We start from the raw sequence: 14,470 nt of genomic DNA on the forward strand, positions 1-14,470 counted from the left end.
CGGTAGGGGTCTGGTGGCTAAATGGCCAGAGGAACAACGGTACACAACACTACACGTAAACAATATCCATATACTTTTAAATCTCTGGCCTTTACAGTGTTCTGCATCACAAGACAATGTATACCATGCAGAGATGGGGAAAATCTCTGGTGCCGTTTGACCCTAAACAGACTTTACAGTGAGGTTCTTGGTTCAAATAATCTCTACTTCACTGCTGAGTCTCCCCCCCCCAGTGTTTTGTTGCAAATAATTCCAACATTAGCCCTTTGTTATTTTCACTTAATATTAACAGATTGATTCCTCCCATACAATTGTTGGCTTGGGTGCAAAATCTTGACACAGATCATAACAAAATTTGTAGTTGATTGCTCTTACAGCAAGAACATTATCTTGATTACTCATCAATCCACTCCACTACATATCAAGCACTCTACTTTAGAACAACTTAGAAGTGTGTGTGTGTGTGTGTGTGTGTGTGTGTGTGTGTGTGTGTGTGTGTGTGTGTGTGTGTCCATTCACATTGGTTCACTGATACCATACTAAAGATAAATGTTTTGTTTTACAGATCACCAACATTTTAGTTTCTGTCCTTTACTGCTTGATTAACCTTTTGCAGGCAGAACTTAGAACCTGCTGTTATCATCTTGGACATGGACTGGTCTTCCATTATTTGTTGCTATCCATTAAATTAAAGTTTTCATGAGTGAATTTGCTGAAAAAATGGAATTTTTAATAGGCAGAGAAGCTTTGTGGAGTCAGTTTCGTGGAATTTTGAAATTTCATAAAAATAAAAAATTGTGTATAAGTGCTTTAAAATATTTTAGTTTTTACTTTATTTCCCATGCTGAAGTAAAATTATTGTCACAAATCAAATCAGAATTTTTAAAAAAAATGCGAAAAAAATTCTTACTTTTTTGGCGTAATTATATTCTCTGTATCTATTATTTATTACTTGATTCAGTCAGTTTTTTTGTCAAATTCTGGATCTGAATTCCACAGATATTCTTCAATTTCAGCTTCTATAAGCCCAAATCAGAGACAATGGAGTTCAAGGTACAATTTTCTCCTATTTTCAAAGCCATCTACTATAATTTACATCTACAATTTTCTCCTATTTTCAAAGCCATCTACTATAATTTATGATATCGATGAGTCAACTGTTGATGATCCTGCTCAGGTAGCTAACAAACTAAATGAATATTTTGCATCGACATTCACACATGAGGAGTTATTCAGCGAGGGGAATGACAGAGGTGTATTCAACTCTGGCAGTAAGCTAGAGAATCTTGTAATAACTGAGAGTAAAGTGGAGGAGAAATTGTTGAAGATAAACACAAGAAAGGCACCTGGGGTGGATGGAATCTATCCAGTTATATTAAAGGAGGCAGCAATGGAAGTAAGCAAACCCTTAGCCATAATTATGAGAGCTTCCTTGGACTCAGGAGAGGTACCCATGGACTGGAGATGTGCAAATGTGACCCCAATTCACAAAGGAGGATCAAAGGCTGACACAAGTAATTATAGACCCGTGAGTTTAACTTCTCTTCCCGGAAAATTAATGGAGGCACTGGTTAAAGAAGCACTGCAGGATCATCTAGACAAGACTTCAGTTATAGCTCAGACACAGCATAGTTTTGTTAAGGGGAAGTCTTGCCTGACCAATTTGATTGGATACTATGATGCAGTCACAAAAGAACTGGATGCAGGGAATAACTTTGATATTATATACTTGGATCTTAGAAAGGCTTTTGATACTGTTGCACATGGAAGACTGCTGCACAAATTGGAGCAGTGTGGCATTGGAGGCAAATTGCTGCTATGGATAAAGGGGTGGTTGAGGGGGAGAAGACAGAGAGTGGTAATCAATGGACACTGCTCATCGTGGACTAATGTTATTAGTGGAGTCCCTCAGGGTTCAGTATTGGGTCCTTTATAATTTTTTCTGTATTTATAAATGATATTGATGATGGTATATCAAGCTTAATGTCCAAGTTTGCAGACGATACGAAGGTTGGCAGGGTTGTCAAGGACACTGTCAGTGTCAGTGTCAAGGACACTGACACTATGCTGCTGCAACAGGATCTGGAAAGGTTGAGCAGATGGGCTGAGAGGTGGCAAATGAAGTTTAACATTGATAAATGTAAAGTACTACATATGGGAAACAGCAACCCCAGAGCAACGTATTAACTCTGTGGTACTACACTGACAGTGGTAGAGAATGAAAGGGACCTGGGGTGGTTGTGCAGGCAGATATGAAGTTCTCTGAGCAGTGCAGACGGGCTGCAAGAGTAGCTCATGGTGTATCGTCAATGATATATAGGAATTTTTCTAGCAGGGATAAGGAGGTGATTATTCCTTTGTATAAGGCTATGGTCAGGCCACACCTAGAGTACTGTATACAGGCCTGGAGACATCATTTCAAGAAGGATGTAGAGCTGCTGGAACGAGTACAGAGAAGGGCAACAAGATTAGTGAATGGAACAAAGGGGTGCTCTTACGAAGAAAGGCTTAAGTTTTGCGAATTACAGTGTCTGGAGACTAGGCAGCAGCGAGGTGATCTGATAGAGGTGTACAAAGCCTTGAATGGTTTGAGCATGCTTAATGCTGATGGGATTCTTCCTCTTGCTCAGAATAATCACCTGAGAGGGCATAAATTCAAATTGAGGAAAGACAGATGTAGGATAGATGTGCGGAAATTTGCCTTTAGCCAGCGGGTGGTTGGTAGGTGGAACAGACTTCCATCCCTTGTCGTGGAAGTTGATAGCCTAAATAAGTTTAAGGCTCGGCTGGACTGGTATTTTGAACGAACAGAGGGGTGAAGTGGAAGTGGTTATTTTTTATTTATTTATTTTACTTTAATTTTTTTGGCTGATGCTGCATAAGCTTGCTTTCTTGCATCAAATGCCTCTACTAATGCTAATGCTAATTAGACACAGTTTACATAATTGGAAACACAGATAAGAGATGGTAGCAATTGTTAGAGAAATTTTCAGGACAATTTCTATATTAACAGATACATTGTTTGAAGCAACCTTCAAAACATAGAACTGCATATGTACTCCCCCAGAGCCCCATGTAAAACAAAATAATCTCATATGAAAGGGTTAAATCCCTCCAGACGTATTGCTTACTGAGTAATGCAAATAATGAATAATCTCATACTAAAGATCAATGTACTTCTCTGAATGCATGCAATATATTGTTTTTCATACTATAGATTTACGCCATTTATTTGATATATTTACTATCAACTTGTGAATCGATTATCATAGAAGAGCAAAATGCATTATCATACCGTGTGTGTGTGCACGCACGCATATTTTCCTTTTTTCCTCAAATTCCTTTATTAAATAGACTAATCCTTTATTATAATTAATCATATTATCCCATGGTACTAAAGTAAGACCTATCATAATATGACAAGCAGTTTTATAAAATAAATGTAATAATGTTATATGATGTGAACCACTGGCCTTGTGTTCCTGAATTAAAGTGAGCAATATGCTATAATTGTTAAAATTGTTAAAGTTATTAAGAGCATTGATTTCAACTCAGTTTACAGGTAGAAAGTTAGTTTTCGGTCAAAACAGGGTAGTTGATCCTGTTTGCTTTGAAACAAGCAGTTATATTCTTGTCTCAAAGGTTAAGCCTTATCTGTAATATGTAAAATTGTGATTGATTCATTGAACAATGGTTCATTAGATTGCACTTCTCTTATTTTTCTATATATGCATATTCATCAAAATCCCAATTCAAAGCAAGTTTTTTTTTTTTTTTTTTTTTTTTTGCTGTTGTTCTTCACATGATCATACATATATGCTAAATAAATACATTTTTCTGTTTATACTTTGGGAAGACAATGATGGGCCAAAGAGGTCAGAGAGAGAGAGAGAGAGAGAGAGAGAGAGAGAGAGAGAGAGAGAGAGAGAGAACATCACTGTATTTAGCAATCATATAGGCTAGAACCAGTGTCAATTCAAACCCCTGTACTATTGTATCCTTGCATTTGACTATGATAGCCATGCTGCAGCATTATCCTGAATCATCAGATCTTGTCTGGATACCATTCAGCTGCTATTTACATTATGTCAGATCATTAATTTAGATAGTTAATAGTTTACCTTCCATACAGAAGGCTAACTATTAACAATTCCATACAGAATTGTAAAAAAAGTTATCTCATTTGTGATAATTTATTTAAGTTAAAGTTTTTTTTTTAAACATTTTCTTGAAATTTTTAAAGATCAGCTTCAGCAGAGTATAATAAATACTTTGGAAAAAGTGCCAATTAGCAATTTATAATGGGGAATGAAAATGTGGTCATATTATTATTAAATTAAACTTAAGAAATACTTGAACCACAAAATAAATACAGCACATTAATTAATGCTGTTAAGAGGGTAAGGCAAGGTACTGTTCTACTTCAATGAAGCTAACCACCCCTCTATTGAAACAAAAATAAAATAAACCTAAAAACAAAATTAAGAAATAGAAAAGAGAAGTACCAAAGTAACATTTGCCATTGGAGTAGTGAACATATGGTTTTTTGCCCATAGAGACCCTCAAAGAATGGGTACTTCTGAAATAATAACAAAAATATCATTAACAGAAAGAAAGAGCCCGTAAGAACTGTTTTCAAGGAACATCAGTACTTATGAACTCCAGAAAAAAGTGAGTTGTATTTGAATCACTGATATTTAGCTGGGATAGCAGTCAATGGTTGAAATGTGACCCCTTTTTCATGTCTTTTTGATAAAACAATAAATAAATAATTTATTAATTAAATTTAATTAGTTTAAGTTCAGAATTTTACTTATTGTGGAACTCCTTCATACAGTTAACAATATAGTTCTCTTTACTTTAATGGCATATTTAACCAGAAAATGGTAATACAAATTTTGTCTTGCAGATTCTAGGCTACGAGCTGCTTTTGAAGCTATCTTCAGGAAAGCCTTAACTTTGCAAGATGCAAATCCCAGCGAAAAGGTAAAAAAAGTTTGTTTTTGCCTTATTAACCTTTTATGGTGCATAAATGACATAAATGTATATTAGTAGTATTTTAGTAGTGGGGGAAGGTAAGTTATAGACTCCATTTTCAAGAACAAATCAGAAGCATACAGCAATAAACACACATATTTATTGCTTTATTTATTTGTAAAATACTCATTTAGTCTGTCAACAACCTGAGCAGGATCATAAACAGCTGAACCAGGGTCCTGAGCTGGATATCATTCTTCTCTGGACATCATTCTTCTCTTTTTTGGTGATTCCCTTCTACTTCTCTCTCTCTCACTCAGGGTAATGCAGGAATTTTTATTTATTTTTTTTTTTTTTTGGTTGGTGCAGCATAAGCCTCAGGCTTCCTTGCACCATATGGCTAATAATAATAATAATAATAATAATTGATACCAAGTGGACCAAGGCTTTCAAAAGTGCATAGATGTACACAACAAATGAATGCTTTACTAAAGGGACCACTAAAGAATTGGAATTGGCAGAACTTGTGTTTGAATGCATCAGACATATAGTGATAGGAACTTTGCAGTAATGGGGGAGGGGAAGAAAAATTAAAAATTCCTTTCATGAAAAATGAAATATAAAAGAAGATTTTTACATTAACAAATTTAGCCAGGTGGCTTTAAACAGAAACAAGGGGAGAAATACAGGGGAGCTGTGGAATGAGCTTTTCAACAATAAAATTAAGTAGGGGCTAAATATCATTAGACGTTAGTTTACTCAACCTTTTTAAAGCCTTAAACACTTCAGTTAGCTCACCATACAGATGTCTAGTTTCAGGGATGTGATTGGGGGATCATGTGAAACCCTTGTTAAATTTTTAGGGAGTGTCCAAGATCTTTGTTTAAAAAATTTGTTTGATAAAATGTAACAGACTTTTAACAGGGGTAACCCTTAGCTAAAATTCTCCTTGAGCAAGTTCCTTGTTAACAAACTGGCAGAACGCCCAACTAGACCAGGTGTTGCAGTTTACAGAATCCCAGTATTTTTTGGTGAGAATACTCTTTTGTGCTTGTGCTCCCAGCTAATATTGTTCCTCTTCTCTACACTGTTTCTACAGTTCTTCATCATTCTTAAAATGTTTCTAAAACATTTGATTGCATAATTTTTATTGAGCCTTTAGCAGCAGACTAAGTTAGTGAACACATGAGCCATCTCAATTATGAGATGGTCATTGTAGCAGTGGGATGTCAATGCTGATACAGCAACAAATATCTACGTACAGGTACCTGTGCTATGATAAAAAATGTGTACATTTCTTTATGAAATCTCAAGATTATTTTGCTTAAAAAAAAATAATAGATAATTCCTTTAACTCTCTTTCAGCCAAAATTTTACCTCTCCTCTTTAAAGAAATTTAGCCCAGTTAAGGTCTCTTGCTTCTTAAACACAGGACTAGGTAAAAACATATTGCACATATTTGTTTGTATAAAAGATTGCTGGGTGTTTAAAGTCCTTTAATCAACTTTCAAACTTTTCTTACTGAAACTACTGTATATCAGAGCAAATCTACATATATAGATATAAAAAATTAATTAAATTAAATGACTTTCAAGGTACATGTAACAATCAAGGGATGCATCCTACAGAAAAAGGTTTATTTACCTTAATCATTTTATTAGATCTGTCTAATGTATATTTGGTATACACTGCCCTGCGATTAATATCTGGACATCTTTCCATTGATAGTTGGTTACATCCAGAAAAGTGCATAGGAACTGCATAATATAGGTTACCATGATTGTGCAGATGCCCACAAGCCACTAATCACCCTGAAAAATGACACATACCATCTAACTTGATGTAAGGCTCACTGCTCTTGGACTGTAGACCAATGGAAAGCTGTGCTTTTGAGTGAAATTTCACATAGTACTAGTATAATCATGCCGGGATGTGGCAGATGCTTAGAGAAAGCTAACTGCTGGACTGTATCATCTTAGCAGTGAAGTTTGGCAGAGGCAATGTGTGATGGTCTGGAACTGTTTTTAATGGTTTTTCCTGGGACCATTGGTTGTTTTGGATAAAAACTGTGAATTGCTAAGATCTGTTGAGACATTCTGGACAATAATGAATTATCTATATTGTGGCAGCATGTCAGGGAAGGCCCCATACATGCATAGAGCCCTGACTTCAATCGTATAGAGAACCCTTGGGATGAATTACATTGTCGGATATGTGTGAGAAGAGACTGCCCAAAAAACAGCTGAACTGGCCACTGCTTTGAAGGGTGACTGGTGGAAAATGTTAGAGGACTTTTACAAAAAAAAAAAAAAAAAAAAAACTTGGTGTTGAGTGTTCTCAGAAACTAGAAGCTGCGATAAAGAGTAAAGGTTTTAGTGCACATTATTAGTTTTCTTTATAACGGTGTTTGTAGATAATCTGGTGGATGGATAGGTTTTAGTGCACATTATTAGCTTTCTATATAATGATTGTTTGTAGATATGCTGGTGGATGGATAGGTTTTAGTGCACATTATTAGCTTTCTATATAATGATAGTTTGTAGGTATGCTGGTGGATGGATAGGTTTTAGTGCACATTATTAGCTTTCTATATAATGATTGTTTGTAGATATGCTGGTGTACGGATATTAATAGTAGGACACTGTGCACGTTGGCACATCAGAACTACAATAGAATATGGAACGTTATCTCTGATATCCTTTTAGTTTTCTTTTTACAAGTTAAATTTTTTTTTTCTCTAAGTATTTCTATGTTTATCAATGATTTGTTTTCTATATTTATATCAATTTTATTTCTTTATTTTCTTTCTATATTTAGTTTTTTATTTATTCTATTATTTTATATTTATCAGTGATATTGATGAAGGCATATCAGGCTTAACGTCCACGTTTGCAGATGATACAAAGTAGTTAATGACAGTAATGCCAGTATGCTACTGCAATAGTATCTAGAATAGTTAGGCAGATGTGCTGAGAAATGGCAGGTGAAGTTTAACATTGTTAAATGCAAAGTACTGCATATAGGTAGCAGTAACCCCAGAGTAACTTACCAACTGTGTGGTACTACACTCAGAGTAGTGGAAAATGAAAAAGATCTTGGGTAATCATGCAGTCAGATATGGAGTTCTCTGAGCAGTGCAGACAGGGTGCCATGGCAGTTCATGGGGGTTCTGTCAATGATATACAGAGATGTTGCTAGCAGGGATGAGGAGGTGATTAACCCATTGTAGAATGCAGTGGTCAGGCCACATCTTGAGTACTGCATACAGGTCTGGAGGCCTCACTTTAGGAAGGATGCAAAGCTACTGGAATGAGTACAGAGAAGGGCAGTGAGCTTGGTGAGTGGAACAAAGGGGTGCTCTTATCAAGAAAGGCTTCAGTTCTGCAAATTGCAATGTCTGGAGACTAGGCACCCGATTGAAGTGTTTAAAGCTTTGAATGGATTGAGCCAGTTCAATGCTGATAGGATCATTCCTCTTGCTCAGACCCCACATATGAGGAGGCACAAATTCAAATTGAGGAAGGAAAATTGCAGAATACATGTGCAAAAGTTTCCTTTAGCCAGCAGGTGGTTGATTGCTGGAACAAACTTCCTTCTATTGTGGAAGTTGATCTTTTTCTTTTGATGTTATAACCAGGTGGGTCTTAGCCTTCTCAATGATGTTCCACCAATAAGCCCTCCAAGAAGTCAAACTTCTCCAACTTCATATTCTCATGATCTTTAAGCCCTCTTCTACATCATCCATCTTTTCCGTAGTCTTCCTCTCTCCCCTCCTACCAGTAGGTTTCCATTTCATTATACTCTTAGATGTTCTGATGTCATCCATTCTCATAACATGTCCCAATCAGGCAGGTCTCTGGCTCTTCACAAATGATGTCCGCACCCTGAATAAGATGGTCAAGTTCATCCTGATCCTCCAGGATCCAGCAATGTCTTGACAATGACCACACATTGAATAAGATGGAAAGTTTTTGGGGCCAGATGTTCAATCTGATCCTCCGGGATCCATCAACATCTTATGAGCCCAAAAACGTTTCGTAAAATTCTATGCTTGAACACTCTCAACTCGTTGTGGAAGTTGATAGTTTAAATAAATTCATGGAAGAACTCTACAGACTATTGGATGGAATGAGTAGGTTTTTTTTTTTTTTTTTTTTATCAAAACCCCAAAATGCAAGAGTTATAGAACATATAGTACTTAGTACCATGCATGGGTTGCAGGTTAAGAAGATGAAAGACTTGAATTTATATAGATTATAATTTTGAGGAAATACATATGAAGGAAGTTTGTCCTAGAAAAATGAAGTTGAATGAATAAATGAGGAAGAAGAAAAGTTGGTTCTGTGAGTTTGAAATTGGACACTAAAAGGATGTCGACTGGTTCTGGCATGTGTTTGTACTGCTTTGGAAGAGAGATTGGGAATTATAGAAGTCAACTCAGAAGGACCGTGGAAGTGTCTATAGAAAAGGCATGCAGCAGAAACTGAATATCTCTGAGACAGAGAGTGGAGAGACTCTGTTAGAGATGAGTCATTAATTAGCTTAACCTTCCCTCTTTTGAATGTAAGCTAGAAGCCTGAGAGAGGTTTTGCGGGCAATATTCCAGATATGTGAACAATATTTCATTGTAGGGCGGATTTGTGATTTGTACAGAGTGAACAAATTTGTGATTTGTACAGAGTGAAAAGCTGTTTGGAAGAAAAGTGATGCCAAGGATGAAAGAGAAAACCCAGTTTTTTAGATGCAGAAGCAATATTTGTAATATGCTTTTGCCAAAAGACATTAGAAGTCAGGGTTATCCAACAGATATGTATGATCTTGCCTAGAAATCAGAGTATTATCAAAGATAGGCATAGGAGTAGAAGAATCCTTTTTGTGAGCTATTTAAACAGGACTGAGGTTTAGAAGGATTGAAATCAACTAAGTTATCTCTGCCCAACTGGAGAATTATCCAGCGATCAGCATTTAAGGAATTGGTAGTGGATATTCGAAGTTGAAGCTGTTTGTGCAGGGCAAGGTTTCAGAAACTAAATGGAATACAATGTGTTATCATCAGCAAAACTATGGATAGGATTTCTGGTTAATGGAAGAAGGTTATTAATATTAGCAATTAGCATTAGTAGAGGCATATAAGAGGAAAAGAGTGGAGAAAGAACTGAATCATGGGGAGCACTAGCATTAGTGGAGAAGATAAAGCCATCTGCCTCACCTGCTGTGAGTGGTCAGAGAGAAAACTGAATCGCCATTTACAAAAAAACAGTTGGCAAACCAAAAGATGGAAGCTTATTTAGATGACCTTTATGAAGATCATGATCAAAAGCCTTTGAAATATCAAGAGCAACTGTTTGAGTTTCATCAAACTTTTCCATTGAATTTGTTTCCTCAGATGGTTAACATAAGCTAGAATATCACCAGTGGATTGACACTGATGGAATCCATATTGGTGTGATCATTGATCAAATGGAAGATTTCTAGAGAGGAGTTGGCAGTTAATTGATTTCGCATTACTTTAGAAAGAGCAGAATTAAGTGCAATTAGGCAATAATTGGATGGGAGGGATTTGTTACCCTTTTTAGTAACTGGTTGAATATGTGCAAATTTCCAAGAAGAAGGAGAAACAACTTTGGAATAAGAAAGTGAAAAAAGGCAACACAGAACAGGAGTAAGTTTAAAAGCACAGGTTTTGAAAACAAGTGGAGAAATACCATTAGGACCTGGAATTTTCTTATCATCAGGATTGTTCAAAATCCTTTTGCCATCCTTTTGATAAAAGACCACAAGATGCATTGAATGGAGCATGCTGGGAGGTGTTTTACCAAGATCACCAATACACAACTGGAAGAAAATTAAGATGCTTGCAGGTCAGCTTTACCCTTGGCTGAAGTGGCAATAAAACAATCTGGTTTTGATAGAGGCAGGAATAGAGGTGGGCAGAAGTTGCGGCTAATAGCTTTGGCAAGAGACCAGAATGCTCAACTACCATTTAGACAAAAGCAAGTTTTCTACTCTTAGCCTGTTTGAAATCAATCTGGTTTGGATTGATTAATAACTGCTTTTCAATTTTTGTGAGCTTTGGTGTAGGCAGAAAATGAATATGGAGATTTGAATATAAGCCAATTGCTATATGCAACATTCTTATTTGACCAGCCTTAGCACATTTATTGGAAAACCAAGATTTAGAATGGTCATTTAGAAAAGATCAAGGAAAATTTCCTCACTGGTAGGAAAGTTGGACTGGAGAAAGTCACGTTTCAAACAGAGAGAGGATGTTAAAGAGTTTTAAGTGATCAGTGGAGTTGAGAGAACAATAGAAGCAAGAGATGAATTTGACAGAATGTGGCAGAGAGATTTTAATCCGGAGAAGATTCCAAATTACTAAGTCTCTGACAGGGAATATCAGAATGGACATATGCACAAGTACAGTCTTTGAAGTGAAAGGAGTCATACAGTGAATAAGTTGGATAACTGAAATGGGCGGTCATTGAATCAACTGATAATTGGGATTCTGTCAGAAAGAGTACATGGGGTTTTTCAGACTGTAAATGGAAATGGACATCATTGAGATTGGAACTGAGACCACATTTTTGTGAAATGAACAAATAAGTGTTTGTGAGTTTTAGATCTTTTTGCAGATAAGTTTGTTCTATTAATTTGACAATTCATGATGTATTCAGTAGAAAGAAAAGTTGGGGAAGACATGCTGTATAAAATGATGAAATTTTTATATATATTTTGTACTCATGCCAAGAATATACCCAGCTCCTTGATGTAACATGGCCTCTATAATGCCGCCTGCATGCACACTACTCAGACTCCGTCTAGTCACTAACTGGCAGAGTAGAGGCAGCGAGATTATACACTAGCTGATCTGGAAGCTGCATAGATAGTTACCAATAGGTTCTTTCCAGTGGACTATCTAGCAGCCAGCTGCAAACACTTTTAGAGCTGTAACCCTTGAAATGTAAGGAAGATTGGATTTCACCATGATGCCCATCAAAACATCAATCACACTGCATGATGAAAGAGATGAGAATGAGGTGAAATGGGGGGGGGGTGTCTTTTTTTTTGCTGATGCTGTATAAGTTTGCTTTTTTGTATCGTTTGCAATTGTTAATGCTAATATCTTTAAAACTGTAATCTATAGAAATCTAAATTACTTCCATGTTTTTGTCTATTGTTATTTCCTTAAATAGTTCTTTCTTAGAATGAGGCATTGTTTAAATCACAGCTATTTAAATTTCTCTTTACAATTGCATCTCTCCTTTAAATTTATGAAATTCTACAATGAAATAAAATTAATTTCATAATTTGTATTTTCTTCAAGATTTCCCTTCTGCCATAAGTGAATGCAAGCAGTTGTGCAAATTCATGTTTTATTCTATCCATATATATATATATACATGATTGATTGGTTGTTCCTCTTCTTTTCCATAGATATTTCTGAAAACTTTTATATGCTTGGAATCAAATTGCAATCCCTCAGACTCACTGAGGTCTATATATCACACACTACAACCTATAATAATTAGTAGAGAAATACAAGTATTTTATTTGGTTTAATAATTTCTTCCTACAAACTGCAAACAGAACCATTTAATTTACAACCCATTTGCATTGTGATTCAAATCTCTCCCTTGCTCTGTTTTGTTGTTCAAATTATTATAAACATCTTTTGCACTAATAACCTCCCATGATGCATCCCATTATAGTAATTAACAATGTCATGAGACTAATTCCATTGATTGATAAATTATGGACACTACTTTGGAAATATTTCACTGCCAGATTATAACTTAATGTGCTTATTTTGTTTACAAGAATTAATTGCAATAGTACATATAATAAACCAAATACACTGATGAGCCAAAACATTATGACCACCTACCTAATATGATGTTGGTCCTCCATGTGCGGTACCAAAACAGCTCATACCCAGCGAGGCACGGACAAGATTTCTAAATGTGTCTTGTGGTATCTGGTACCAACACATAACCAGCAGGTCCTTTAACTCCTCTGAGGTCTGTGGTTGAGACTCCGCAGATTGGAGTTGCTGTTCCAAAACAAACCACAGCTGCTCGATGGGATTGATGTCTGTGGAATTTGGAGGCCAGGGCAATATCTAGAAGTCTTCCTCATGTTCCGCGAACCAGTCTCGAACAATCCGGGTGGTGTGGCATGGCACATTATCCTGCTGAAAGACCGCACTGCCAGATGGAAAGACCGTTGCCATGAAAGGGTGTACCTGGTCATCAATGATGTTTAGGTAGGTGGTAGACGTCAGAGTGCCTGGCACATGGATGACTGGACCCAGGTATCCCAGCAGAACATTGCCCAAATCATGACACCACTGCCATCAGCTTTTTTCATTCCCTGGTGCATCCACGTGCCATCACTTCCCCAGGTAAACGAAGCACACGTACCTGGCCGTCCACATGGTGCAACAGGAAACGTGATTTATTGGACCAGCAACATTCTTCCAATCACTCAAGGTCCAGTTTCGATGCTTGCATGCCCATTGTAGGCACTGCCACCGGTGAATCGTGGTTAGCATGGGCACTCGGAGCAGTCTGCGGCTATGCAACCCCATTTTCAGCAGGGTTCGAAGTACTGTGTGTTGTGACACATTTACTCTTGTCACCAGCATTTCGATTACCAGCTAGTTATGCCACAGTCGCCCTTCTGTTGCCACGTACCATCCAGGAGAACCTTTCACTCACCTCGAGCATTGATGAGCCATGGTTGTCCAACACCTTGCCGGCGGTTCTTGGGTTTTCCTTCCTCGGACCGCTTTTGGTAGGTACTAACCACAGCTGACCATGAGCACCCCACCAGCCATGCCATTTCGGATATACTCTGACCCAGTCATCTGGACATTAGAATTTGGTCTTTGTTAAGCTTGCTTAAGTCCGCTGCCTTTCCCATCTGAAGAACAAGAGTACCACTGATTGATGGAGCTCAGTATCAGGTGTTTTTTATACCATGTCCCAGCCCATCACACGCTGTAGTTTACCTGCAGTTGCTTTGATTTGCATAACGATTCGCTGTCATAATGTTTTGGCTCATTGGTATACACCAATGAGCCAAAACATTATGTATATTTACAAGTACATTTTCCAAAATTGGTATTTTTTATTCTGACAGATTAATCATGATAAAACTTACTTTACATTGTTACAATGTATTACAGTTACTATCATTACAAGAATTATTACATTAAAATTATGTATTACAAGAATGTGCATGAGGTGTTATCAGTGATTTTCTGTACCTTTACATCTAGGGTGAAATGCAATTGTTCCATTATATAAGTCAATAGTGAGACTACATCTAAAATGTTGTGCTTTATCGTGGAGGCATGAATTCTTGTAATTCATCTGTTGATAATAACAAAGAGACGTTTATGTGAGAAGTGACTACAAAGATATGATTTACAGAACTTGGAAAGCGTATATCTCATGGGGTTGGAGACTGTGTGAGCAAAATGCGTGTCACT

The 14,470-nt window shown here is 36.8% G+C and overlaps 1 protein-coding gene across 4 annotated transcripts in view; it reads left to right on the forward strand.

The window, feature by feature from the left end:
* LOC150089733 (chloride channel protein 2-like) overlaps window positions 1-14,470 on the forward strand; it is a 564,677-nt gene that overhangs the window by 474,153 nt on the left and 76,054 nt on the right. For all 4 annotated transcript variants that reach the window (XM_090368771.1, XM_090368772.1, XM_090368774.1 and 1 more), the window contains one exon: window positions 4,910-4,986. In XM_090368771.1, coding sequence (XP_090224897.1) covers window positions 4,910-4,986 — 77 coding nt within the window. The remainder of the gene's footprint in view (window positions 1-4,909; window positions 4,987-14,470) is intronic.

Source organism: Mastigoproctus giganteus, chromosome 2 (genome assembly GCF_048544385.1).
Source record: "Mastigoproctus giganteus isolate SK-2022 chromosome 2, ASM4854438v1, whole genome shotgun sequence".
NCBI classification, from domain to species: Eukaryota; Metazoa; Arthropoda; class Arachnida; order Uropygi; family Thelyphonidae; genus Mastigoproctus; species Mastigoproctus giganteus.